This window comes from Phalacrocorax aristotelis, chromosome W, assembly GCF_949628215.1.
Source record: "Phalacrocorax aristotelis chromosome W, bGulAri2.1, whole genome shotgun sequence".
NCBI lineage: Eukaryota > Metazoa > Chordata > Aves > Suliformes > Phalacrocoracidae > Phalacrocorax > Phalacrocorax aristotelis.
Genome location: NC_134310.1, coordinates 8,163,115 through 8,189,785, shown reverse-complemented (window position 1 = coordinate 8,189,785; position 26,671 = coordinate 8,163,115). Strand labels below are relative to the sequence as shown.

Below are 26,671 nucleotides of genomic sequence, written 5' to 3'. Positions count from 1 at the left end.
ACCCAGCCCATCAGCCTCATGGCTATGCCCACAGCTCCTTTCAGTAGCAGCAAAGAGTCTGTCAGCAAGCTGGTGAGCTTGAATTCACCTCTCCTGCCCATATCCACCTGAGTTTCAGAGCTGGGAGAAACAGCCCTTGGGTACAGGGACATTGCAGAGACAAGTCAGGACAAACCCAGCCTGCTGGTTGAGCTCCAGCACCCGCCCGGCTCTGCCCCACAGCCCTGGGAACAAGCGCAGGGCTCGGAGCAGCCTGGACCCAGCACTGCAAGAGCAGGAGGAATCCAACCTTGGGGCAGCAGAGTCAGAAGCACACACCCAAGAGCTGTAGCAACAGTAGGAAGCAGCTCTCCAGCGCACCTCCTAAGGAGTCCAAACACATCATGTTTGTTTTGCCGATAGAAAGCCTCTGACAAATGTGTAATCACGAGACGTTTAGCAATCAGAGCTTCCTATGTAAATACAACATAATTTATTGGTTCCATTTCAGAGAACTATAGTGGTATTTGTACGAGTGTCCTAACAATAGCACAAGAAATGAGAGTCACATATGTACAGAGATTCCAGGACACAGAAAATCTTTGTAAGGAAGAAGTGGTTAGTCGTACAGTTTGGTCACTGTTCATAGAAACATTTTTTCTTACTGTAAAACCTGCTCCCCCACTCCCCCCCAGATCCTAGGTAGACCTACCTACCTACCTACCTCGGGGGCACTGCAAACCTCCCGTCACGCAGCGGAGCTGCTTGTGCAAGCAGCAGGCAAGGCTGGCGGTCTCTGGCTGAACACCAGAGACTTCGGTTACGAACTGCGTGCAACTGGACAGGGACGTGCTACTCAGGAAGGAGGAGAAGGCTCCGTACCCTAATGGGAAGCAGAAAATGGTCCCCACCCAGCCAGGACGTGAGGTGGAGGGCAAGCAGCCCAGTTGCTTCTCGGCAGGGTCAGCGTACCACAGGGAGATGGGGAAGTGCAGGGGTTTGAGAAGAATTCCCCATGCCTGTCCCAGGGCCTTCCCTCGCCTCGTTCCCAGGAGGCACAAGTCTGCTTGGCCTAACGCTGCCAGCGTGGATCCCCGTCCCCCGTGGGGGATGGCGCGCCCAGAGCCGCAGCTGGGCTGGGCAAGGGGAGAAGCTCAGCTCAGGGCTGCTGGTAACAGGCAAGAGCAGATTCACCACAGCAGTGCTCGAGCACAGACTGCATGAGCAGGGGCAGCCCTGATCTAGCCACCAAAGAAACCCAAGTCCAACTTCTTTCAGAGGGAAAGCAGGGAGGGCCAAGCCTTGGGGACAGGATGCCAAGCGGAGGGTGAGCACAAAAGCAGCTCTGTCCAAAAACTGGACTCACAGCCAGTAGAAGAGGTGCTGGAATGAAAGAGCACCCCGGGGGATCCACGTACACCAGCATTTCTTCCCCAATCCTCACGTAACCTCCCTTCATGGGTGGGGAATGGGTGTCTGGAGGGAAGTACCGCTTCCATGGTAGCGCCAGCTACACGTCATGGCTCTATCTGAAGCATGTGGCTCGGCTTGCTTGGTGCCGCTGCAGTGAGGGGACAGGGAAGAGGCAGTACAGGGTGGCTCTTCCCCCTTCAAAGACCGAGCATTTCCACCAAGCAGCCTGAAATATTTTCCTTTTTTTTATAGAAATTACTATAAAAAACTAGTTTACCTAGAGCATCTTTAAAAAAATATTCCTGCAATATCACAGTTTTACATTGAAACTCATTAAAAATATATAGATTTCTTTAACAAAACGTCTCTGTTCTCCCCTTGAATCATGTCTCCAATACAGGAGTGGGACTTGGAGTCCTCGGAAGAGACGCCAAGGTGGAAGCAGGAAGGTCTGATCTCAGTGGCACATCCGGGAGGTCATTTCCTTCTGTCAAAGGGACCGAAAAGACAAGGGACCATGAATGAAGATCCAGATTGCCAGGTGAGGGTGTGGATGAAAAAAACCTCACCTTTGTTTAGTCGTAAATACCCTTCTCAGGCACGCGGTGACACTGCTACTAAGAGCTCCAGTTTGGGCAGGTCCCTGTTGCCCCCACCACTCCCAGTCCCAGGCACGGGCAGGACACCCTCGCACTGCCCAGCGGCTCTGCAGGTCTGCTCTGTTCCTTATCACCACCTCCTAGCTCCAACTGGTCACATTCTCCATCCTCAAGCTCCTTGTGAAGGCGGTGGCATTGCCCTTGCCTTCCAGCAGGGGAAGTAAGCACAGGGAGGGGGTTTTAGCCATGCACATCCTGGACAGCCGACAGGGCCGGGCTCGTGCAGTGCGCACAAACAAGGCAAGCCAGCTGCTGGAAACGCAAGGAAGCTGCTGGAGAACAAGTCAACTTCCCTCAACTGATGCCCAAATGACCCTGGCTCAGCTGTGCTGGCACGTCCTGATTCCCAGTTTCCTGATAGTCAAACTGCAAGGCCAACTGATGTTCTGGATTTGGGCAACCAGTTTTGAGAAGGTACCAGAGACCTCTGCGACTCCTCCACACCCAACCCAGCCCTTCTGTGTTGGCTGCAGACCCCGACGGACCAACGTGTACCCTGAGCCCAGGCAGACACTCACCAGTGGTTCCAGCTCCTTGGTGTCTATCAGATTGAACTCTTTCACAAAGTAGTAAAAGTGCTTGTAGCAGGTGTTCACGTGGGCTTCCGACCCCATCTGGGTGATCCTGTCGAAATGGTGGATGTAGACGTGGACAAAGACCCGGAAGAGCCTGGAGAGAATTTTCTTCACCACTGGGAGGAAGTTCTTGGGGAAGGGAGTACCTGGGAGGGAAGACACAACCATGAAAGGCTTTCAGTGGAGTTAAAACTGGTTCCTTGGGCTAAAATACATTGATAAGACGGAGACAAAAGGGCTTCTGTCCCTGGCAATTTCCAGTTCCCCTATCCTTTTCCCTTTCCATTTGGATGAGATTTTTTTCAAAGCACAGATTTCTTAAGCGCCAGAGTGCTGCACACCATCGACTGCTGCTAGTGACTGAAAGCAAGAGACCAGCCTCAGAGCTTCCCAGCAGCTGTTTCAGTCTGACAGACCTTTCTTGTACTCCCATTTGGCATGTCTATACACACAGTGCAAAATACTAGGTACGACCAAGCAACTTCCCAGAAGAAAGAGTCAGTGCTGTTAACACCCCGGAGTTATCTCTTATTCTGATAGGTCTTTAGCTCTTTGGTTAAAAATTAAAGATGTTAGGTCCTCTTTAAAGGCATCTGTTCTTCAGGATTTGTTTAGCCGGGGCCCTGCAGCGGAGTGGTCTGGCCAACCAGCCATCTCAGTAGAATATTACAGTTTAAAGTTCACACAGATCATTTCTGGAGGAACGAGGATTAGTTAAACCCTTTCAGTGCTCTGCAAGAACTGCAGCACTTCAGTCAGCATTAAGGGTAAGGAATCTGGTAAAAGCTGAGCGGAAAAACCCAATAACAATAAACTCGCCTCCCCTCCTCCAACCCTCCTGCTGTCGGAAACTTGTCTTGCCTCCCCAAACAGAACAAACACCCTGCTTGTAGTCCCCAGAGAGTCTTGCAGAAAAGCCCTAACTAAGGGCACACAGCAGCCGTTTGGGCGACAGGAGGAACGGGTGGGGAGGATTTCAGTGTTTCAGCTGTCTGAAGAACGGGCTGTTTATGGCCCTGCTCCCCGCCTCTGCCCGCTCAACACTAGGCTTAAGCAGCATTTTGGCACGGGTGGAGGAGCCCTGTGGGTGCTTGTGTGGGCAGAGGCAGCAGATGTGTCCCATACAGGGGCCAACTGTGTCCCATCAGCGCTTTGAAGGATAAACTCCAGGGCAGGAGGGAGGGGGCTCTGCTGCATCTTGTCTTTTGCATCCGAGAAAATGGGAGCTCTGAATGGGATCAATCATATTTACCTAATGCTTTAGATACTGAATTCTCACATCTTATTCAGCACAAAATAAACACAAAACCCAACAGTCTTTGTCCCAAAGCCAGTACACGAAGCTGCGTTTGGATATGCAGATTTAGGTGTTTCAGGCCAAATTCCCGCTTCCATCACCCTGGCAATAGATGAAACACCGTCCCTCCCTCCTTGCACATGTCAGCATCCCACCCAGCTGCAACAAACAGCCGAGTGCACGCCAGGAAGCACTGAGCTAGAAAGGGCAGAGTCAGCTAACACCAGCCTGTAATAACAAAGAGGCTAATTACGGAAACGTGGCCACCATCACCAGGCCGACGCAGAGCACGCACCCAAGCTAGCAATCAGCAATAAAAGAGCTGCCCTTCAGGAGACCATGTCCAGCATGAACTACTGAGCGTCATGTCAGAGACTGACTTTTCTAAGAGCAGTCTCGTGTTTTCGCTGCCAAGGCTCAGCCTGGCTTTCCTCGAGGTAACCATGACTCCAAATGGGATCTGATAGAGCTCTGGGTATTTTAGCACTCCAGAAGAGCTCTGAAGTTTCTCAGGTGCTTGGAACAGGTTACTCCACTGCCAGCCTCTGAGCAGCACAAAAGGAAATAGCTCTGCTGCAAGGGTGACCTGAGCAACAGCATCTCCTGGAACAGAAACAGGACCCGAGGGCTCAAAGGAGAAGGCTCTGCACCAGCCTCCCTCCCCACAGCCGCAGCTGGAACTGAACTCACCAACATTAGTGGGAAAGATGTCCTCGTTGTTGATCTGTACCTCAATCCAGTCCATCAGGAGGTTCATGTACTGGGGAGCAGACAGGGCCGTGGGTTTTCGGTACTTGTGCTCATCCTGCCATCGGTACTCGTACTTGGGTCCCCCCGACATGACGGGGCAGGACTGCTCTGTGCAATAGTCACTGATGGTGCCGTAGATCAGGTTGATGCGGTTGAAGAAGTCCACCACATGCACAGCCACCCAGTCATTCTGCTCCTCTCCCGGTGGTAGCTGGACGGCAACTTTCAAGTCCAGGCCAGCGTTGAGTGAGGCTTGAGCCTTCTTGTGCAGCTCAAACCGCTGAGTCCCCGGCTCAAACTTGCGCTTGGGCCGGAAGGTTTTGTCTTTATTGAACACTTGCTTTAAAGCATGGGACATTTTTCTTCTCTCTTTCTTTCTTTTCCAGGTCTGTAGCGATGACAGCTGGAGACGCAGCACTGCTGGGCCACTTCCCGGGGCAGGGCTGGGGTGACTCTGATCTTCACAGAAGCCTCCCTCTGCTCATCTGGTCCTGATCTGCAAGGCAGCACAGAAGGGCAGCGATTAGGAGCAGCTCTCTCAACAGGAAACCTTGTCTAAATCCCATAGGAAGAGATCTGGGATACCATCTGGGCCCTTGCCTCAGGTCTGAGAAGGGGGGGGGAAGCCAACGCCAGCTTTCTTTCCTCCCCCTTCTCTTCACAGCCCAGCTTGCAGCAGAGCAGTGGCTCGGCTGTCGGAGGTGACCTGGGCTGAACGAAGTCACCCCTGCAAGGCTCCCTCCATGCTCAGCATGGGATCAAGGCACCAGCCCCATGGGGAAGAGGTGGAGATGGCTGTCATTCACCGTACTGAGAGAGCCAAACCCCACAGAAACAAGGAGAAACAAGAACCACCACCTATTTGGCTCCAATACATCAGACAGTTAAGAAGGGTAAAACAAGCTGGGTTTTATCTGGGTCAGATTTTTTGCCTGCGCGTCTCCCCCTCTTTGGAAACAAGCCTACCGAAAAGGTAAGGTTATGACAACCTACAGTGAAGTTCAGATCTGTTGCCAGACGTACACCGACAAAACAGCTGTTTGAGCAGGAGCCGTGCGCTGCTGTCGCGCTGAAGACAGGACACAAAAGGGTGGAGGGGAACAAGAAGAAGAAGTCGCAGCTCAGGCACCCAGAAAGAGAACATCCTGAAATAACACCAGCTCTAAGAGCAGCCACAGCCTCTTCTGCAGGTGCAGACAGACCATAAACATATTTTTCATTTCAGCTTAGCTCACTTCAAGTTGAAGGCTGGATGAAAGCTGGAAGATGAGGGAAAGCTTGCCTTCCTCTTCCAGTCTGTGGAAAAGAATTAGCTTCAAGAGGGTGAGACACAAGTTAAGATCTGAAAGGATGCTGACGAGAAGCGTAGCTCTGTTTATCTGTAGCTAATTATACCTCCTTTGTTCCCACATCCATCCCCTCGTATAATTTGTGTCAAGCTGCTCTTTGATGGAAGCTCAAGGCAGAAAGCTGCGCATACCAAAAATATTATTTTACATGTGCTGGACAGAGAAATAAATGAAGTAACAGAAATTAAGCGAAGCTGATGCCTTATGGAATCTGGCAAATAAGAGTTTCCATAATTTTATAAACAAGCAAACAAACAAATCCCTTTCACCAAGCAGAAACATCTGAGCTTTATATGAAGCCATAGTGTTGTTCAAATAGATAAATCATATCCTCAAATGTTGGCAAGAAAATCCCAAGTTCAAGGTCAACACTACCTTTACTGCAATTCAGCCCATCTCTACAGATGCTGCATAGTGCTAATCACCATTTCTTCCCTGGAGAAAGATTAAAAAGATTTAAACCAAGGCCTCTTGTTTTCTTATTTAATTACAGCAAGGAAGAAAACCCAAACCACTTCAGTTCGTCCCACTAAGAACAGGCCTGACATTTCCTAGTGCTGCTTTTCCTGCGGGAACGGGCTCAGTAACCTCCTCTGTGCAGGAGCAGGGAGATCCAAACTCCTGTTGCAACAGGGGCCACAACAAGCACTGGGAGAAACCAAAATAGCATTTTAATGTGGTTCAGCGAGGCCCACCCCGGGCTGCAAGTAAATTCACTCAACACAGTTTCGCTGCACACAGCACTGCCAGAACAGCTGCTGCGAACCCATAAGCTACCGTGTCAACGTCAAAAAAAGAAAAGAAGAAGAAACCCCCCAGAAAACGTGTCCTTAGGAGGTGTTTGATCAGCCCACAGACATGGTTAGAGGAAGTAGCGAATGGCGCAGAGGGACATCTGAGCACGAGGCAGCAGCTTTGGTTACCGAGAGCTGTGTCACAGGCTCACCACATCCTGCGGCAAAAGGCCAAGGCGACCCAGTGGGGCGGAAGCATCAGGGGACTGTGCCCACCCCACCACGGTGCCACGTCCGGAGCAGCGGCAGGACCAGCCTCCAAGTAACGAGCAATGTGGACTGCAGGTGCTGAGTCTGCAGCTACTTCCAGCAGGAAATCGGTCCCAGAGAAGTGCTTGCACGAAATTATTTCCTTACACTGGAGATGGAGAAAGAAATGTCCTTTAAAACAAACAAGCCATAAAGAAGCACAAGCATCGCCCTCCATACAGCTCCGTGGAGGTCTGGCAGCATCCTTGGGGCAGTACGACTCTGCTCCCACCTAGTTTCTGTAAGATCTGTCTGATTGCGGTGACCACACTCGCATCTGTGCTGGCCCAAGACTGCAGCCAGGCACCCTCCCTTCCGCTGGACAAGGATGTGTTTCTCGAGCAGGGGTCAGGCTGTGGCTGCAGGGCCCTACACAGAGACGAGGATGGGCAAAACCGCAGAGCGAGAAAAAAACATCCCCTGGGCTTGGCCACGCACAGCAAGAAGCAAACACCGACCATTTTCCAGAATAAATTGTCGTTTGAGAAGGGCGGAGAGACTTTTAATGTGTCTTATTTGGTATCGAGGCAGTACCTGTCCTGCAAACAACTTCCTCTTCCTACGGAGACATCATTCATGAGAACTGAGGAGTTCGACACAGCAGCAGTCGTCTCACAGACGATTCAGCATCTGTCTGAAGGCATTAGCAAAATGAGTAGCTAAGACTTCAAGCAGATGCAGCCTATTTAATTACGGTCTTTGACTGCAACTAAGCTAAAAGAAAGATTTAGCTCTAGGGGAAAAGAAAAAAAAAAAAAAAGGCACAGAGACCAAAAGCATCCCTGACATTGCTTTAAGATGATATCACACGTACAACCTCTACTTCCACAGACAGGAGTCACAACTCATGCAACACTAAGACACTGCCTTTGCACAGAAGAGAAAGGTTAGGAACAATTAGGATATGGGACATGCAAAGCACCTGAATGGTATTTACAAGCTTCAAAGATGAGGAAAAAAAAATCCCCCACAAACAACCCTGCAGTACATTTTGTTTACCCCTCCCTTCCAGCCAGCCAAGATTACAGCATGTCACTGGTGCTCCGAGAGGACCTTGGCCATCCCCTCCCAGATCACACAACCGCCGCAGAAAGCCCTGCGCTGTGGCAGGCCGTCCGGAGCCCAAGCAAACCTCCACCTCCTCCGCTATTCCCAAGGACACCGGAGGAGCGGCTCCGCATTATGCTGGTTAAGGAGGAGACTTGCCCAGCGCCTTGCCCAGCGAGGGGTGTTGAGGCCTGGCCCTCCCTTCCCAAAAGCTCCTTTTCTCCCCTCTGGAGCTCTCACAGCTCCAGTCCTAATGCTGATTTCTGCTGGTGGCAGTCCAGGGCAGGGCTGCGTCTATCGCTCTGCCGTTCCCCATCCCTCGCCAGGATGGCAGATCATGCCGTGCTGCCTTACTTTAAAACCAGGCTCTGGGTAGAGGAAGCCCAGGCAGCTGCTTCCCCGGTTCTTGGTTACTTTCACACACAGCTCAGAAAGGGTATGAAAAAAGGAAAGACAGTCACCTCCTCCGAAAGACCTGGAAACCACCTCCCCTTGCAAGCCTGCCGCAGCCATCCTCAGGCTTTCCAGGTTCGAGCAGCATTCCTGCTGGATCCTGCCCTCCCCACAGAGGCAGAATGGCCTGAAATCCTCTTCCAGGAGTCCCATGACTGCTCCGTCAGCGCCTGCTCCAGCAACACCCAGTGCTCCCCTCTGCCACTAACGCTGCGCAGGGGTTTAACCAACAGCCAGGGGAAAAAAAAAAAAGCAAGCCAGCACGTCAGCAAGCTCCTACCTGCGTTTCTGGCCTCGGCAGATTACTCTTGCAATCGCTCAGCCTGTCTCTGCAACTTCTACGGGCGCTTGTAGGCACTGAGGCAAAGAGCTTCCTTCTCCAAAAGGGAGGGGGGAAAGAAAAGGTCCCGTTTCACACGCGGCTGCAATCCGAAGGCTCCCACAGGCTGGGGAGGGGTCAGACATGCGGCCACTTCCCTCCCAGTGACCCCAGCGCCGGGGCGGCTCACATCCTGCTGCCTCACTGGTAGGAAAGCCCTTAAGCAAACCCCAGTGAGCAATGCATTTCTCAAAATCATTGATTTCTCTAGTTTCCTTTTAGGGAAGGCATGCTGCTGTCCTGCGAGATGATACCAATATGGTATTGCTGCTCAGCATTCACACCCAGTCCAGCCAAAAGCTCCTTCTGTGGCTGCTGATAATCGCAGCCCTTCGGTGATGAGCCTGTGCCAGTCACCTCGACGACTCCCCGGAAGGGAGAGGGGAGCAACAAACCCCCGCCTTCCCCCCCCGAGCAGTTTTCAGTGTCCTCACTCACCACTAATGCCGTCGCTCAGGCCAGAGTTTCCAATACCGGATACAAACACTCAAGCCAGTTTGATAAAGCAGCCACAATATATCAGATGCATTGAGCGCTTCAAGTAAAAACTGAATTTACAGAGCACGCCCGAGAAGCGAAGTGGCTTCAAAAGAGACAATTTATACAAAAAAGCAAAGACAGACACACACGCACATTTTTTCCATCGGTCCCCTGCACCTAAACAAATACCTTCCCGCAGCCATTCTGCACTAGCTCAGTTTCTCGGTACAAGATGATCCTGGTTTCTTACAGTCAAAGGAAAGATTTTAATATGGAAAGCAAAGATCAGACCAATTACGGCAAGCCGGGCTGGATGGGCACTAATGACAGCCAGTTCCTGTGCCTCGAGCCGGCGTGGTAACAAACAAGACAGCTCTCCTTCATGGGATGAGGTTTTTCGGTTGCTCTTTTGAATTGTTTTATGATACGAGAAAGAAAGGTTTGTCCCCGCACTTACCTCGGCCGGGGCAGGGCACGGCGAGGAGCGCGTGGGGCAGAGGAGGAGGGCTGAGTGCGGCTGCGGCAGGCGCGCCTGGCCATTCATAATCCCGGCGAGACGGCACTTCCACGTCAGCCAGCTTCCTGTCTGGCACCGAGGCCGGCCTCCTGGCCCACGGAGCTGCCAATGTTTTCCCAAAAGCTAATCGTTCCCCTCCACAAGCTGGGTCGTGGTGTTTATGTCTTTTCTCCCGCACAATCGCTCCACGCTGCCGCACGAGGGGAGCCGACATTACTCTCAGCATCACCTTCCCTCCTCCATGCCGGCTCCCAGCAGCAGAAGCTGCTCCGAAGCTGAAGGAGAGGGAGCAGAGAGTGGATCGGGCCCAGCTGCACCTACAGCCCCAGGCTGGGCGAGACGCGAGCAGCGAGTTCGCTCTGCTGCTCCGCAGGACAACATCCACATTTTTCTTTTGGAAACTGATTTAGCAGCAGCCTTCGCAACAAACCGAACAGCGCCAGTCAAAAACGCACATTTCAAACATTGAATTCCCGAGGTTCAAGCAAACAAAGAGGCCTTTATATTTCACCACAAAGTCTGTTTTAAGAAAGTCCTGCTGGTCACCAGCCACCCCCCACCCCCCGCAATTTAAATCTGCTGCACAATTTGGAAATTCCCAAGTAAGAAAGTGTACAGACCCGGGCACTTCCCAAGAGGCTTGCTGAGGAGCAAGCCAGTCTCTTTACACGCCTCTAAGCCATGCAAAACACAGAGCCTGCATCGCCGCACACACAAGAAAAGGAAACAGCATAATAAAAGACCAAAAATTGTTATACTGGGCTTTAATTGGTATCTTTTTCCCCTGAAAGGCTATGCATTCAGACTAATTTTAAAGTCAATTAGTTTATACAATAAAGGGAAAAGCCCTGTTAAATTAAACCATAGCCGGGTGAGGAGAAGACCCAGGCGCAAGCGCAGCAGCTCTGGCAGAGCCCGTCAGGCAGCTGCAGCCCCGCGCCACATGGGAACGCTGCTGCATGGAGTGGAAAGCCCAGGTCACTGAGCAGCAAGAGGCACTTCTCTACCATCATGAGCAGGATGGATGAGCCCGCAGTTTATGGCTCAACATTGAGCTCAGGATTTAGCTCCAGATCACGGGGCGATGACAGGAGGGACGTGATGGGTTTTGTGCGACGGAGCTCGCACCAGAAGCGGACACTGATGGGAGGCAGGTAAGGGAATGAGCACGGATGGGGGCTGGATAACCCGTTCTGGCAGGGGAGCGGGAAGGCTGGCTCACCTTCACACTCTGCACTTGCGAAGACCGAATTTCCACCACGGGTTGTCCCCCCCAGCCTTCCAGGTACCCTCCCCACAGCCACGGAGCGGGGAAAAGCCGCACGAGAAAGTAACTTTTGCCATCCCTCCTACTTTCTCTTCCCCAAAAGGGGAAGGTCAGACAGCAAATGCTGCAATTTAGAAATCTTCATTTGAAAGCCTAGAAGCAACTGCAGAGTAGCAGGAACAGCTGTCAGAGCCCTGAGCATTGCTGATTTAGGGCCAGTTTTCTTGCCTCTTACGTGACATCTGCATCTATTGCAATGTCAGAGCTGCAGCTCTTTCGGAAGGTTTCCACAGATCGCGCCAGGCTGACGGCTGCATGTGGAGGCAGAGCTAATCCGCTGCAGGCTTTGCAGACGCTGTGTTAAGCTGACAAGCTGGGTCATGACTGCAGGAGACAGGTTAACTGCACAGACAAATATTTCTAGGATAAACCACAGGCAGTGGGTGGCTGACGGCATGCTAAGAGCTGCTCTCTCTTTTTGAGGTCTGAGGGCCCATATTTTGCAGCCTGTTCCTTCAGGAAGACCTTTTGCTGTCCTCCAGCCTGGCTTTGTCCCCACCAGAGGACTCATAAGGGGTGGCATGATATTCACTGAGTCCAAGCTGCGAGCTACACGTTTCTTACTGCTTTTGCAGGACATTCTTGTCCTCACTGAACAGGGATATTTTCGAACCAACAGCAGTTTCATCTACTCTAACTTTGGGATCTGCCCTGGATGTAAAAAGTAACACCAATTTGGAGCAAAATTTTGCCTTAGGCTGGTAAAATGACTACAGCAAGATGCACTATTTTATTTTCATAGAATCATTAAGGTTGGAAAAGACCTCTAAGACCATCAAGTCCAACCATCAACTCAACACCCCCAGGCCTCCTAAACCATGTCCCCAAGTGCCACATCTACACGCTTTCTGAACACCCCCAGGGGTGGTGACTCCCCCGTGTCTCTGGGCAGCCTCTTCCAATCCCTGACCACTCTCTGAGTAATTAATATCCCATCTAAACCTGCCCTGACGCAGCTTGAGGCCATTCCCTCTCACCTGTCACTGGTGACTCGGGAGCAGAGACCGACCCCACCCCCACCCCAGCCCCTCTCAGGGGGCTGCAGAGAGCGAGAAGGGCTCCCCTCAGCCTCCTCTTCTCCAGGCTAAACCCCCCCAGCTCCCCCAGCCGCCCCCCAGCACACTTGTGCTCCAGACCCTGCCCCAGCTCCATTGCCCTTCCCTGGACACGCTCCAGCCCCTCAAGGCCCTTCTTGTCCTGAGGGGCCCAAACCTGAGCCCGGCATTCGAGGTGGGGCCTCCCCAGGGCCGAGCACAGGGGCCCCATCCCTTCCCTGCTCAGGCTGGTCACACTAATCCAGCACTATTTTAACAGAGTGGGTAGGGTTTGAGATCACAGGAGATGCAGGGCTATGAGCTCCTTCACCCAGGGACTGAGCCGGAGCACGAGCTGGCCACAAGGCCAACCTTTCCCATGGCAAGGCTCATCCCACTGACAAATACCTCTCCTCCCCATGTCAACATGATGCTTTCAGAAGAAAAGCAGTATTGTTTCTTGCCGAAAGCAGATGCCCACGAGGCTTGCTCTTCCCCTCCACGAGGAGATATGGCAGTAACCCAACACATCTCCAGGCAAGGAATAAGCCCACTGATGTGGAGCTAGAGATCACCTCAAGACTAACCACATCACAAGACCTGCCACGCAGTGAGAGAAAAAAGAAGAAGAAAGGCCCAGACAGCAGCCCCAAGAGAAGCCTGCAGTTAAGATGAAGAAAATATCACAGGGGCTTTCAATGCAGCCATGGGCCTTACGCAGCTCCTGCTTCGAAGTGAGAGAGGTTTTGGATGACTCTAGTCCATTTTCTGTTCCATGGGCTCCCTTGGAGCCAGAGCAGAGGCGCACAGTCACAGCAGCGATTGGCCCAAATCCACCTGGTACCTGGGAAATACAGCGCTGCAGTCCCCGAGCAGGCACGGGCAAGCACCGAGCGCCGTCACAGCAGGACGCTCCCACCGTGGCACAGCCCTACCCCGGCAACACACGGGAACCTCCAGCAGCATCACTGCTTTTGCCTCTTCTCAAACTGACTCAACAACAAAGCCAAGCACCCAGGGACTTCATCCAGACTTTTCCAGGAGTCAAAGCTGCCACAGTGCAATGAATTTTTTTTGCACTGGCTTTGCATACTTGCAAATGTTTTATTTCCTGGCCTTCACTGACTCCACTCCTCTCCTCTGCTCCCTGGCCGCTTCACGTATTCGGAGAAACGGTTGGCCCAAGAGCCATCGATCATTTCGTCAGGAGCAGAAGAGCACTTTTAGCACAGTCCCAGCTCCAGAGGGAATCAAGCAGCCGACCAGAGCAGGAGTCACAGATAACGCTGCTTCCCATGGGGCACCTGGAAAAGGGAGGATAAAGACGCAGCCTAAGGTGCAGTCTTTATCGAAAGCATTAGCTGGATATTACGTATTTCTAAAGATAAGCTCCTAAACCTCCAGCAAAGCTGGTTGTGGATCCACTCACAGCAGCATTTATGGCTCAAGTATCACAAAATACTTTCTTGCCTTTTAAGAAATTAAAACTTGGAAGTTGAAGGCAATTCTCCCAGATCCGAACACTGTTCGCAAGACTGGTTAGGTTTTGCAATCTCTTTTCTCTGACCCCACTTGCTTTCCCTGCTGATAAGGGAAACATTTCTGTTTTGTGTACTGTGGCCATAGAGATCCCTGGCCCATTTACAGAGAAGCACGAGTTGCAAAGCACGGCACACGTCAGTACAGTCCAGCCTCCACTACAGGACTAAATCGCACCGTTTCAGTTCAGGTGGTTCTTCACACCCCATCAATGAAAGGGCCACATTATTGCCGAATGTGGCCAAGGAAGCATACGGCCAACACCTCCCACACTCAAGGAGCGCTGAAGTCATGAAGGAATACTTTTCTTGGGATGCTGTGTATGCTTCAAGGTCCCTAAGCCCTGGCCAAGCAGGCAGGAGAGCCCGCTTCCATCTCCTATGATGGCACAGGTGAGCGCACAACCCCAAGTAAAGTGGCCAAAAGAGCATCTCAGACACCAAAAGGTGAGCCAGGTGCAGGGAACCAGCTCCCTGCTCAGCACCTCGTCTCAGCTCCTCAGCCTAAAACCGAGAGCACCAGTCTTTGCTACCACAGCACCAAGCTGGCATGAACTCCCAGCCCTCCTCTCCTCCCTTTCTGGGGATCTTAAAAGGTTACAAGCTTGCCCTCCTGTCCCAGTTAACGTCACAAGTACGTGACTAAGATAGAAAGTGAATGTAAGAGAGAGAATGTAGAGTCCAAGGAACGATGACAGATAAACACAGAGTTGGAGGCGAGTCTAAAGCTCACACAGGAAGCAGAGTGCAAGGACACAGCCCTGGGGATGGTGATAAACAGCTGGCTGGAGAAACTTCACATCTCCTAGCAAAAGCCCCCCCCGCCCTGCAACTTGGCAGTGGGCTTCCAGACCAAAAAGGGACTTTAAACAAAGAAGGGCTGGAAATAGAGAAAGTGTGGCCACTCTTCAGCTCCCAGCACTAGGAGAAGGGGATCTTGCCTTTCACTAGCACCAGAGAGAGTCTACAACAGAGATGCTTTTTCCTAATATCTGTGCCACACTCTGGAAAACTTCAAATCCTTCCTTCCTCTGTCTCCAGAGGACTTCCCGCCCTTTCCTTTTCCCTTTTCTCACACAGGAACAGTTTTCTTTGAAGGAGTTGAGATTATGGTACTGCAGATCACAGCAGGGGCAGCTACTGCAGGATTAGCATTTCTGTGCTCGTAGGAGGGACAGGAGAGCAAGAGTTTGCTGTCGAGCATCACAAGTTCTCCCTCATGACAGCCGAGATGCAGCTCGCCACGAGCAAAGGGAATTGCCCATTCTTCCCAGGCACTTTACAGATTGAGGAGTTCGAACTTCAGGGCTATGCCTTTACCTACAACAGATACATCCAGTAGCGGAGCCAGAGAAGGGGGGGGGAAGAGCTGGAATCAAACCCAAGAGTATCCAAGAGTAACTTCACGGTTATGCCGGCAAAACCCTTACTCTCTGCGCTGGCTTTTTAGCTCGCTGTAAGATTTTTCAGCACGGTTTGCTCGCCCCGGGCCGGGGGCTGCGGGGAGCACGCGGGGCCTCGACCCCCGGGTTTCAGCGGAGACCACGGCTCGGGGAGCGCAAAGCCTCCAGGAACTCGCTCGCGATCGCCTTCCGCCCCAGGAAAAAATTATAAATAGTTAGAAAAAAAAGTTTATAGATTTACAAGTCCCAGGTGAACAGGCTGCTCACTACAGCCCGCGCCCCCAGGAGGCCCCCTCCTCCGGGGGGGGGGGGGGGGGCGACACGGGGCTGGCGGGACGGCGACCCCCGGGCGGGGCTGGGCACTCGACCCGCCTCAGGAACCCCCGGCCCCTGCCGGGGCCTCTTCTCCCCCGGAGGCCCCCGCCAACCCTCTTCCACAGGCCCCTCCGCACCCCCTGGGAACCCCGCTCCCCCCAGCCCCCCCCGCACCTGGCTGGTCACAGCTCACCCGTGGCGGCGCGGAAGCGGCGCCCCTGGCGCGGGCCGAAGCACTCCGCCCCCCCTCCTGCACAACTTCGCGGTCGTCTCCCGCGCGGCTCCCGCTCCGCGCGCGGCCGCCGGCCCTACTTCCTCTTAAAGGGGCCGGCCTCCCGCCCGCGCCTCACCGCCGGCGGCTCCTCCCGCGGGTGGGACCGGGGCGGTGGGGCGGGGCGTTGTTGTGGAGACAATTATACATTTTTTTTTTTTATTAAAATGTATTTCATTTTACTCTTTTATTTTATTCTAGTCTATTATTTCACTCTATCGTATTCTACTTTTTCTTTCCCTCCTTTTACCTTTTCTGTTTTGTCTTTTTTGATTTTTTCTTTTATCTTTTCTTTTACTCTTTTATTTTATTTTCCTGTTCTATTTTCCTTTTTAATTTTCTTTTCCTTTTTTATTCTATTATTTTATTTTCCTTTATTTTCTTTTATTCTACATTATCGAATTAATTTTCTTTTATTCTAATTTATTTATTATTTTGATTTTTCTGGGGCTGGGGAGACGGGGCAGCCCACGGCCGTACCCCAGCCCAGGGGTGCTTGGGGGCTGCGGGGCGTCGAGTGGCAGCAGCCCCTGCCAGGCCTCCTGGGATTAAATTATCCCTTAAATTAAATTCTCTCTTAAATTATCCCTCAAAACCAGCGGAGCCCGGTGGCAGAGCGCAGCATGCCGCGGCAGGAACGTGGGGGCCGGGGGAAGGTCTGCCTCAACTTTCACCACGGTGGGACGGAGGAGTGTAACAAGGCGCCCTGGAAAGGGGGAAAATGCTCAGAAGTGAAATTTAAATTAGGGTCGGGAAGGCTCCCAGGGCTGGAGGGGCTTCGTGGAGCAACGGCTGCGGTGTCAGGTCAGGGGCTGGGCCCGCTCTGGCTCCCCCGCGGGCCCCCGAGTAGTGTTTTGAAGAGCCCATCCCCAGCAGCACCGTGACCAAAAACCGCCGCTTTCCTCCTGCTATGGCGGCCATCGGGAGATGCCGCTCCTCCTTGGAGCATCCTTCCACCCCAGCTGCCTTCAGAGCCCCCTCCCAGAAGCCTGCCTGTCTGCCGGCACCCCCAAAACCACCCTATTTTTCTGATCCCCAGCCCGGTGGCGCTCGATGGGAGGCTGCGGGAAGGCTGGAGCTGGAGGGTGGTGTTGGCACCCTCGGGAGGCAGACACCGCCGCGGCCTGGTGCCAGGAGAGGGTGAAGCCAGGCAGAGCCAGGCCAGGCTTGCGGCCAGATCCAGCTCTGACTCCGGGGTTCACAGAGGCTTAAGCTGGTTTGAGTGCGGGGCGGGTGTGGGACAGGAGCGGCTGGAGGGATGCGCACATACCTGAAGTTTAAAGTCATAAAAAAGGAGAAGTAGCAGGAAACCCAGCTGCTGCTTCAGAGGGAAATTTTCACAAATGCAGGTGGTTAAGGCCTGGGAAGCCTAAAAAAATAGCGCGTGGAAAGCCCAGCCATGCCCACAGCCCGCAGAGCTCCCTCCCGCCTCCCTTGGGTCCTGCATGCGGAGTGTGGTTCCTACGCTCCTACCCCTTGGCCAGTACCACAGGGAGTTCCATGCCCTCGATTCCAAATTGAGACTGTCCCAAACTGGCAGTCCCAGACCCCCATCTCCACCCGCGGTGCTCGCAGCCCAGCCCTGGGAGCATATGGCAGCACCCAAGGGTGAAGGCTTCAGCTCCTTGATCCGGGCCTCCTGCTGCTCCCAGCTGGTCCCGGGGCAGCACAGCCTCTTCCCAGCAGTTTGGACGCTCCTGCAGAGCAGCTGAGCCTGTGTCTGCTCCCAAGGGCAGGCTGTGGCCACAGCTGCAGGCCAGGGGAGGGCTGCCACCCATGGGAGGAGCTGGAGTAGTTGCTCCGGCAGCATTGGTGCTTCTCCAGAGAGCACAGTTGCTAATGCTCGGGTACCTCCAAGGAAGAGGTGCTGCTCTGCCCAAGACTTGGCACGAAGCAGTTGCAACCACCAGCCTCTGGGGTGGCAATCTCCTTTCGCTGCAACGATGGTGCAGAGTACTGGTTCTTTTATGCACTTATTCATAACATACTGTGTGAAAAAATACACTTAGAGAAGGACGGATTGTCTCTGTCCAGTTGCTCAGTGAATTTTGACACAAGGCAAGCACAGAGAGCAGGACAAGAGCCTGTCTCACTGTTCAAAGCAGAAGGGCACAGGGCTGGGTTCACTGTAACCTCCTGCATCGTCCAGTTAACATCCTGCAGCTCATTAAACAGCCGATGTTCACTCAAGTTCTTCCTGGGTTTGTGGGTTGTTTTCATGCACTTGCAAAGAAATGGATGTTTGTTGTTGTTTTCATCCCCGTTTCATCAGATTTGTGCAGTCCCGCAAGGCGGCAGGTGAAGCGGGCCCTGCAGGCCCATACAGGACTGCAATATGGGTCTCACACTGACCTGGTCCTTCCTTCGCAGCGGGAGCTCATCTACCACTGACCAGGCCAACAAGGCAGTGCAAGCCATGGGTTTTTCTCAGTGCAGAGCAGGTAGCTCCTGACTACACTGCCCCAGATATTTTCTGTCATAAAAGATGATTTTCACAGGCTCTGCTCTTACTAGCAACCACCAAAAGCATCACCAAAACTGCTGCCTCAGTTCCTGTTGCAACAGTGCTGGACTTTAATCTTCATATTAATGCTACAATGTTTCCATCATGAATTTTAGTAGATGCCGGGCCAAGAGGAAGAGACAGAAGGGGCCAAGTTTCACTAGTGCTTAGATTTTAGCTGCAAGTGTGATAAAAAAAAGTTAATGCAGCTTTAACTTGAGGCTGTGTGAATTACTTTTCCGAAGGGGTGTTAAAACCCAACAGCCTGACCAGTTGGCTATTCAAAGCATGTAGGAATCAAAGCCTTTGTGCCTGTAAAAATCAGGTCAGTTTAAAACGCAAGAGATTAAGAACAGCATCATTCCAGTCTCCCTCACTACAGAATCCTTTTCTGCTCACGTACTTCTTGCCTTCGAGCCGCTGCCGCTGGCAGAGCGGGTACAAGACATGCACATCAGGGATACAGGACTGGCAGGACTCCCCATGCTGATGCACACCAGGCCCCAGCTGATAAAAACCTACCACCACACACAGCTCTGTTAGAAATTGCTTCTTAGCTCCTCCCGAGCTTTTGGCATGAGATTCTTCTTACCTCCCCCAAAGACAGAGGTTCAGAGCTGGGGTACATCCATGGTTGGGTCCATACAAAGTGGAAGGGTCTTAGAAAAGGACTATTTACAAAGCCAAAAATTTAACTTTGTTTTGAAAGTTTATTGGATCATCTTGACACAAAATCATTACAGCAGCTTGTGGTATGTCGTTTTCTTTTTTTCTGTCATTGTTTTTAAGGGAATGTTGATAGCAAATAAATTTGTGAATGTAACACATCATACAGTTCCAAAATTCTAGAATCACTGCACAGGATTCTGTAAGAGAAGACTCTACATGCTAAAGTGACAGTTTTCATCCATGAATTAAAAAAAACACTAATTGAGGAACATTACCCTTTAAGACAATTTTAATATGTTCAGTTTCTAATACACAAACTGGCTAACCAAAGGAGGTTGACCGACACCAAAACCTACCACCTCACCAGCAGTGAAGCCCGCTGCAAACTCACTCCTGCAGCGCACAAGGTCAGAATACGAAGCTGGTCCTAGCAATAAAACCACAGCAGAGCCTTCGCAAACATACCCTAACATGGGAAGAGTGTAAAGAGCACAAGACACGCTTAAAGTACAGGACATTCACCCAAAGGATAAGACCACATTTTATCCCGTTCCCTGCGTAGGGTTTTAGTTTGTCTCTCCTGGGCGCTGCTGATGGCTGTTGGAGTGGTGGTGGTGCTGGAGAAGTGCGGACCAACCCAGCTCCTCCCTGGGGACCCTTCTGAGAACAGCAACCCGTACCTCAAAGCAAAACTGTTCAAGCATGTTCTCGGTTTGCTGGTTGTAGAACAGCAAGTGAAAGAACTGTGAGGGGAAAAAAAAAAATCCCAAATCCCAAAACAAAAGCAAGAGATTTTGGAGAAGGATGTCGGTTAAGCATCTCTGTAAAGGACACAGCGACATCCCTTTCCAGTCAGCAATTTCACAAGATTTCAATAGTGCAGAACAGGCTTCACTTTGTACACCCTCCCTTTTTCCTTCTCCAAAGTCACCTGCTACAGAGACAGGTCTGCAGCTCCTCCCCAAGCCCTCTCTCCTGCCACCCAGGCAGGGAGAGTTCTGCTGCAGGGACCCAGTTACATTTGCGCTGCTAAATTGGCACCTGCTGCAGCGAGGGCAGGGCCATAGGATGCTATGGGGACAACTGAGACAGCACGACATCTCTGATTTCACAGCACAGAGGGAAGAGGGCTGGATCTGCAAGCTGTTCAGAGTACAAGGGATTACACGTGTGGGCGTTTCTCTAACCTGGTAGTGGTCAACCTCAGTTGGTGAGCAAAGTGATAAAAAAAAAGCAGGAACAGACCCCTTTGGATTTCCAGTTTCTTGCTACACCCTAGCTTTTCAGGAATGTGAAATTGAAGTGGACTCATAAAACACATCGGCAGAGACTGCTCAAAAGGGAGAGGCATGATAGACTCCATTTGTGGGGGTGGCCAACAGGAGCAGAGAACCAAACAGTAACACTTTCAGCCTGTTTCATGCATTCACTCTCTACTCTTTCAGCTGTCACTAAAAGAAGGTTAAGGCTCAAGGCAACTACTATAAACAGAAACTCAAACATCCCAGTTCCCACAGGGCTCATCTGGATTAGCTCAAGGAGATGGAGGATGTTTATATGCTGATCACAATAGATCTTGAGATAACAATAATAATAAATCATATACAAAAAAATAAAACAACAAACAAGAGGCCTTCAGGTCCAGCACCAGCCTCTGCTAGAAATATACACCGACTACAGCAGCCCTGAAAACATATTCCATGGCTAAGGATCAAGTCAACCTTCCCTGGCAACGAGCACAAGCAACAGACTCTGAGCTACTGTTGATAAAATTCTACTTAGTCCACCATCCCACGCAGCTGGCAAGGGTTATGGGATCATCATGAGCTGCTGAATAAATAGCACCCCTCCCTCCCTCCTCCAGTCATGTCACCAGGATCTCTTTGGGCTAGAAAGGGTTAACACCACAGTCTGTAAAAAGTTTGAAATAAAAAGGTAACATAGAGCTTTAAAATGTCTAAACTGCAAACAATGGTGGAGTTAACTGAAAAGCACGTGCCCCAGGATAGTACATGCGTACGAGGGAGAAACTTAACACTTGGATCTGCTCGTCTTTGCACATTAGGTGTGTTTCTTGTAGTTGGAATATTTTGTAAGGAATATTCAGCACTTGGACAATGTCTCTTTCATCTCATCCAACAAGTTGCTAAGCAGGGTGGAATCATTACATTTTCCATCTATGGATACAGAGTTCTCTCCCTTGGAAAGAAAAAGAAAAAAGAAATCCATTAGCTCCTCTTCTAAGTGGGGACAATTTTATTCCCAGTCATGCTCAGGGACTGGAAACAGCCGGTGGAGCCTGCACAGGCCCATGGCGGGCTTAGCCAAGGGGTCAGTTTGGGGAAGCCATCAGTGCTGCTACTACCCACCAGGACCGTGCTGGGCAACAGAAAGCCCCTGGGGAGGTACAAGCTTGGCAGTAGCACAGCGAAAACTGTTAGATGGGCCAGATGAATGAAATTGCCCATGGTGCCCCTGGATGATTTAGACAGGAATATTTCCCTCTTTCTGTTAAGAGAGGAAAAGCTGCAGATTTGGCTTCCCTCAGGTCTTGTTTCAGAGTGTTACAACGCTCTCACCTTTTTTACCAGTAGGCAGACATGATGGCCTTGGATAGAACGGCTGTACATCGATGCACACGAATCAACGCGTTCCACGACTAAAAAGAAAGGAGGAGCTTTCATTTAGTGGGACAACTTTTAATACAAGGTTTGCTTCCAGTGAAGAGGAACTACTGCTTTGCCTGGCCTCAAGCAAGAGAAGCTTCTACTGAGTGAGAGGAGGAGGAAGTCAGGGTTAAGATGATGTACGTGCCTGGCTCCTCCTGGCTCCTCTCTGGGGTATTTCACAATATCGTTAGTCATTTGTCTTTTAAGTAAGCTGCAAATGTTTTGTGGCAAAAATGCTGACCAGAATGTAGATCTCTTCCCCAGAAACACTTTAAGTGAGGCAACATCTAATGCATACACCAGAGCATGATGAAACAGCCATTTGTTTTGCTTCATCCAGTACTTGTGTTTTAATCAGAGAGTCCAAATTTGAATAGCTCGTGCTCTCCCTTACTGAAATGGAGCACTGGGGAAAGAGGGAGGCTGAAGCACTGAAGATCAAATACACTCTCCAGAGAACAGTTACAGCCCTAACTGTAAGCAAGCTGCTCCCATGACACCTGCCACGTGCCTTGCTGGACTGGAGGAAAGCCATGGGGACAGATGGAGAGCTCATTTTGAAGAACATTGCATGCTTTGAGGATACCAATGCATTACAAAACTAGAAAAACCAACCTCCTCTCCCAAATTTATTTAATCTGGGCATCACCTGCTTCTAGCATCGTTGAGGCCATGGAGCGTTGCACTCGCCAAGCACAGCAAAAGTTTTAGAGTACGTAATTTTGCAGAGGGTTCTGCATCAAGGAAGACTCACCTGAGAAATGATGATGAAAACAGATCTTCGCCAGTAGATGCTGGAAGGAAATGCTAATTCCATCTACTTTAACAGAACTCATATGCAGATCTCCAGACTCTAGGAGCTTGGCAAAAGCATCACTGCAAAACAGGAAGGAAAGTAAACACTTGTACTGGAAATCCAAGTGAAATCTGCCACATTAGCCCCATGCAGACCTTGAGACATCTCAGGATGCAGAAGTCTAAGTACTACCAAGCTCTAGGAAAATGGGTTTACAGCAAATACGGGAACCATACTCCAGACTCCACTGCAGTACCCTATGACCTCAACCAGAGCTACTTCCACACGACTTCTGCCAGCCTACAGGGCACATAGCTCCACCTTCAGAAACCACTTGAAGTAAGTTGCTGGACATATTTTAACAGTCAAACATTAACCAAGATAACTGAACTGTAACCAAAGCAATCACAGGCAGCCGAAGTCAAAAGCATGCTGCGTATCTTGCAGAGATGGCCTGCAGCCAAAGCGCAGCTTCACATGGGCGGCAAAAGCACCAATGTTGTGCTCCCTAAATGGCACTTACCTATAGCAAGGCGTCGTGATCAAGTATGAAGCGCAACTGAAGTGCAATTTGAAATCTAGTTTTTCATGGGTTGAACCTTCATCATTCTGCAACAGGTCAAAGGAAAGGAGATGAATGGGAGCCCCGAGGAAGCAAGAGGAGGCACCACCCCCACCTACCAAACAGGCACCAACGAAGACTTCAGGGCTCAATTCCCTTTGATATACCCTGGCTGGGCCTGAAGGATCAGTCTGAGGACGACCAGCGCTCTACAATATCAGGCCACTCAGAGAAAAAGGTTTGGGCAGCTAGCTGATACATACACCTGGAGCAGATAAGGGACACAACTGGAAGGAATCTGGCTGCGTTTTCAATTGCACTCTGCTGAAATATATTGTGCAGATGGAATTTAAACTAAGACTTGGAGAGGTGGTTTTACAGTTCACTATTTCCCAAGCAAAATAATAAATATCTCCCAGATTCTTAGGTACTGAAAATAGGACTAGTATACTATTATTAAGAAACCCATTAAAATAGAGACAATAGCTGACTCAGAAGCAGCCACAGCTGTCTCTATTTACTTCCTTTGAGCAGCTCCTTCATTAGAAAGGATTAGAAACCCACATAGCCTTATACAGGTCGATAGTTATTAAACAGTGCCTTCAGCTAACCTCACTCTTGTTCTGGGATTCCATCCTTATTAACCTTATCTAATTCTTATTACTATTTTTCCAACCTTGTACCAGTAGCAGTGTCCAACTGATCTCTGGGTAACTGAGATCAGAGGGAACAGGCTCTGGGTTGCATCTCTCGCTAGTTGGTTGACCTCCTCGCCCCAGCAGATGCACCACTGCAGTGATCTAGCTGACAATGTGGCATATGTTTCAGGCTGCATTGCTCACACGCTGCCAGGAATGACAACTTAGGACATGCTTACGCAGTATTCGGGACACTCTTTGCACAAGATGTCATGTAAAAATACTTCTCGCATCACAGAATGGGTTGGTGCAGCAGAGATGAAATGATGCCTAAAAAAAAGCTCTAAAGCAGTGCTTTCCACCCAAGTCAAGCTCCCTTACGCAGTTCCAAAGGAAGCAGACGCACCGAGTTTAAAGCTGCACTTACTTTGACTATAAAGGACAGTGTTCCTTTTAACTTCTGAGCCATAACAATACTCTGAAGTGTAAACACAAACTGGGCTTCATTAGAGATTCCTAGCATGAAGAGAGAAGAAGGAGAAGTTGGGTCAGAAGATGGTTTCCATATCTAAGTAATGGTTAGAATAAACTCATCATTAGCAGCTAAGCTTTATGTACTATTTCTGAACCAAGTCTGAAGTTTTCCATGTGGCTGGAAGAGAGTTATATGCACAATTCCTGTTGTGAATTACCATTGTTACAGCACTTAACTCCTGGGTCTCTGAAAAGCAACAGTGAGAGCTGGCATTTGGTAGAGGTTATTGAGTGAGTGCCTGGGCAAAGTATGTCACAGCATCAATATATTAAAACTGTTTGTATAACTGGAAAATACACAGCTTTCCAAGTATTCTTCAGAACTAATGTGAATTCTAATGTGTCCGTTTTTCTTTTAATATACAAGCCTGGGTCAAGAACAACAACATAAAAGATACCCCACTGCTTTTCAGGGGGGATCAAAAGGCACCCTGAAGCCACTAAGTCCCAGAAGGCTCTGTGAGCTGTTTCAGTATTCAAATTAACTCCCTGGCAAGGGAAGTGAAATTCAAAGATGTTCAGTGATTTGACTGTACTATTGTGCTGTGTCTGAAGCCTTTATCCTTCATCTCCATGTCTAATATTTCTTAAGGGCTCAGCTCCCCATCCAAATAAGCACATACTTATCACAATCTTTCACTGCACATGGCCTCTGCCATGAAAATGTTGGAACAATAGCTTGAGAATAAATCCAGACCGGATTCTAATTCATGAACCTGTAACTTTGCTTCATTTTATATCTCATAGCAAACTCCTCATGAATTCTGGATTCCTGTAGCTGGCAATGCTGGCACGTTCGAAGGCGTGCCAGCCTGCAGTCACCTGAAAAAGGAACTCCGACATTCGGACTGCCAGCCCTATATTATAGGCTTTGCTCTTGCTGTACAGAACCACCTGTGTTTTTAGCCATACTGTAAAGAAGGCTTATCCTCTCCAGTGAACTGTGTGAAAGCCCAGTGAACACCCAGGCGAGGGCCATGACTTTCTGGAAAACAGCAAGTAGCAAGACGTCCAAACAATTTTTTCCACAGGAGGGCAGTGCAGGACTAGACATACTCCAAGAACCCTGTGCAAAGCTGCGCATACCGGGGGGTAGCTGGAAGGGCACGGGTATCCCATCATGTACTGATGATCCTTCTGGTCGGAGCATTTTAGTGTTGAGAGAGTCCAGCACATTTAGTTCCATGCTCTTAAGGAAGCTAGTGCTTTTGTTCTCAAAGATAACAGAGACAGTAACTTGACTATCATTCTGGAGGTTTCCTTGAATATCATAGGTCTGCAAATGAAGGGGAAAAAATAAAGTCACAGGAAAGATTCAGAAACTTCAAACAGCAGAGCACCAGAACCTAACACAGCATCAGCATAAAGCAAGCTTCAAAAAGAAGGTATTTGGTACAGCTATAGAACGATGAAAAGCACACTGGTGATCAGGTCCACAGTACTGCTAAATAGTGGGGAAAAACATCAGCTTAAAAACTTGTGAAGTGGGACATCCAAAGGAATGGAAATGGAGCTTTGCTATGTTTCTGCCTCCTGGGTTTTAAACAGTTCTTCAGTTAAATGTTGTCTACATAAAGTCGCTATACTATCCCCAGGGTATCCCCTCTTTTCTTAGAGAGCACAAAGACATGCGGATTCGAATGCCAAGAAACTCACCATTTTAATGTATGGATTTTCAGCAAGAAGGCGGTAACTGGACATAGGCTGAAAACCAAGAGAGAAATCACAGTTACAGTATAACTAATTTCTATGCAAAGAGCTGTCATTCTCCTTCCTCCCAAAACAGTTTAGCTCCTGCCATTTCCCCAAGGCAAGCGCTGCCAGGGACAGCTACTCACTGGTAGTGGTTCATCATCTAGTGTTCCATTCTGCACTGACTCTGTTGCCTCCTCCTCGCTGTGATAACTCTTCTTTTTGGATTTCTTTTTATCCTTTGATTTCTCTTCTTTCTCTTTCTTGTGCTTTTTCTTCTTATGCTTGGAGGACTTCTACCAAGAAGAACATGAAACTACAACAAACCCTTAAAGAAACCCTGTATTTCCAGCTATTGCATCACAAGCCCTCTACCAATCTTCCAACTCTAGGCTCTCGTGCTATGCAGCCTTCTGGATGACTGAACAAACTTTCCTACTACTGCAGAAACCCGAAACAGAGCTCCCGTTCCTTAAACCCCAATTGTCATTCTGTGCCGAGTCCCAGTAAACCCTTGCTCCCCACTCAGATGACAATGCCTCAACCCAAAGCAGCCTGGGATCAGCAGAAGGCCAAATCTCTCCAACCGTTTGGAAGCTCCGCTTTAAAACTGCTGCCTGACCCTTGGCTCAAGGAACAACCAAACCTCTTACTAGGAGGTGTTTAGAGCTCCTCAAGCACCAAACTTTCCACTGCTGCCTATTTGCAGGTGGCCACTACACTGAACAGGATGCTGTTGGTAATTCCTGTGTGCTTTTTGAGAAATACAAGACACTAGG

General features: G+C 50.2%; 2 protein-coding genes across 9 annotated transcripts in view; both read right to left on the bottom strand.

The window, feature by feature from the left end:
• Positions 1-449: 449 nt before the first annotated feature.
• On the bottom strand, positions 450-15,931 carry MOB3A (MOB kinase activator 3A). Of its 6 annotated transcripts, XM_075076959.1 has the most exons (5): positions 8,846-9,116; positions 7,600-7,699; positions 4,614-5,169; positions 2,570-2,772; positions 450-1,879 (listed from the first exon to the last, which is right to left on the bottom strand). In XM_075076959.1, exons 3-5 carry the CDS (start codon positions 5,029-5,031, stop codon positions 1,850-1,852), a joined length of 651 nt encoding a protein of 216 aa, XP_074933060.1. In that variant the 5' UTR covers positions 5,032-5,169; positions 7,600-7,699; positions 8,846-9,116; the 3' UTR covers positions 450-1,849. The 6 variants fall into 6 exon arrangements, with proteins under 6 accessions (XP_074933060.1, XP_074933058.1, XP_074933057.1 ...); XM_075076957.1 differs by lacking the exons at positions 7,600-7,699; positions 8,846-9,116 and adding an exon at positions 15,733-15,931; XM_075076956.1 differs by lacking the exons at positions 7,600-7,699; positions 8,846-9,116 and adding an exon at positions 15,752-15,887.
• Positions 15,932-19,022: 3,091 nt separating this feature from the next.
• The window catches only part of AP3D1 (adaptor related protein complex 3 subunit delta 1), a 46,251-nt gene continuing 38,602 nt past the window's right edge, over positions 19,023-26,671 (bottom strand). For all 3 annotated transcript variants that reach the window (XM_075077697.1, XM_075077699.1, XM_075077698.1), the window contains 8 exons: positions 26,039-26,188; positions 25,857-25,904; positions 25,287-25,476; positions 24,094-24,182; positions 22,990-23,075; positions 22,425-22,546; positions 21,581-21,660; positions 19,023-21,200 (listed from right to left, as the gene is read on the bottom strand). In XM_075077697.1, coding sequence (XP_074933798.1) covers positions 21,105-21,200; positions 21,581-21,660; positions 22,425-22,546; positions 22,990-23,075; positions 24,094-24,182; positions 25,287-25,476; positions 25,857-25,904; positions 26,039-26,188 — 861 coding nt within the window. In that variant the 3' untranslated portion in view covers positions 19,023-21,104. The remainder of the gene's footprint in view (positions 21,201-21,580; positions 21,661-22,424; positions 22,547-22,989; positions 23,076-24,093; positions 24,183-25,286; positions 25,477-25,856; positions 25,905-26,038; positions 26,189-26,671) is intronic.

What these genes read in the sequence shown, in the direction of transcription:
- MOB3A (XM_075076957.1), bottom strand. Translation starts at nt 5,031, where the DNA reads ATGTCCCATGCTTTAAAGCAAGTGTTCAATAAAGACAAAACCTTCCGG. An exon ending in CATCTTTCCCACTAATGTTG is followed by an intron (nt 2,773 to 4,613) that starts GTGAGTTCAGTT and finishes CTTCCCTCCCAG; the next exon opens with GTACTCCCTTCCCCAAGAAC. An exon ending in CCAAGGAGCTGGAACCACTG is followed by an intron (nt 1,880 to 2,569) that starts GTGAGTGTCTGC and finishes TCCCTTTGACAG; the next exon opens with AAGGAAATGACCTCCCGGAT.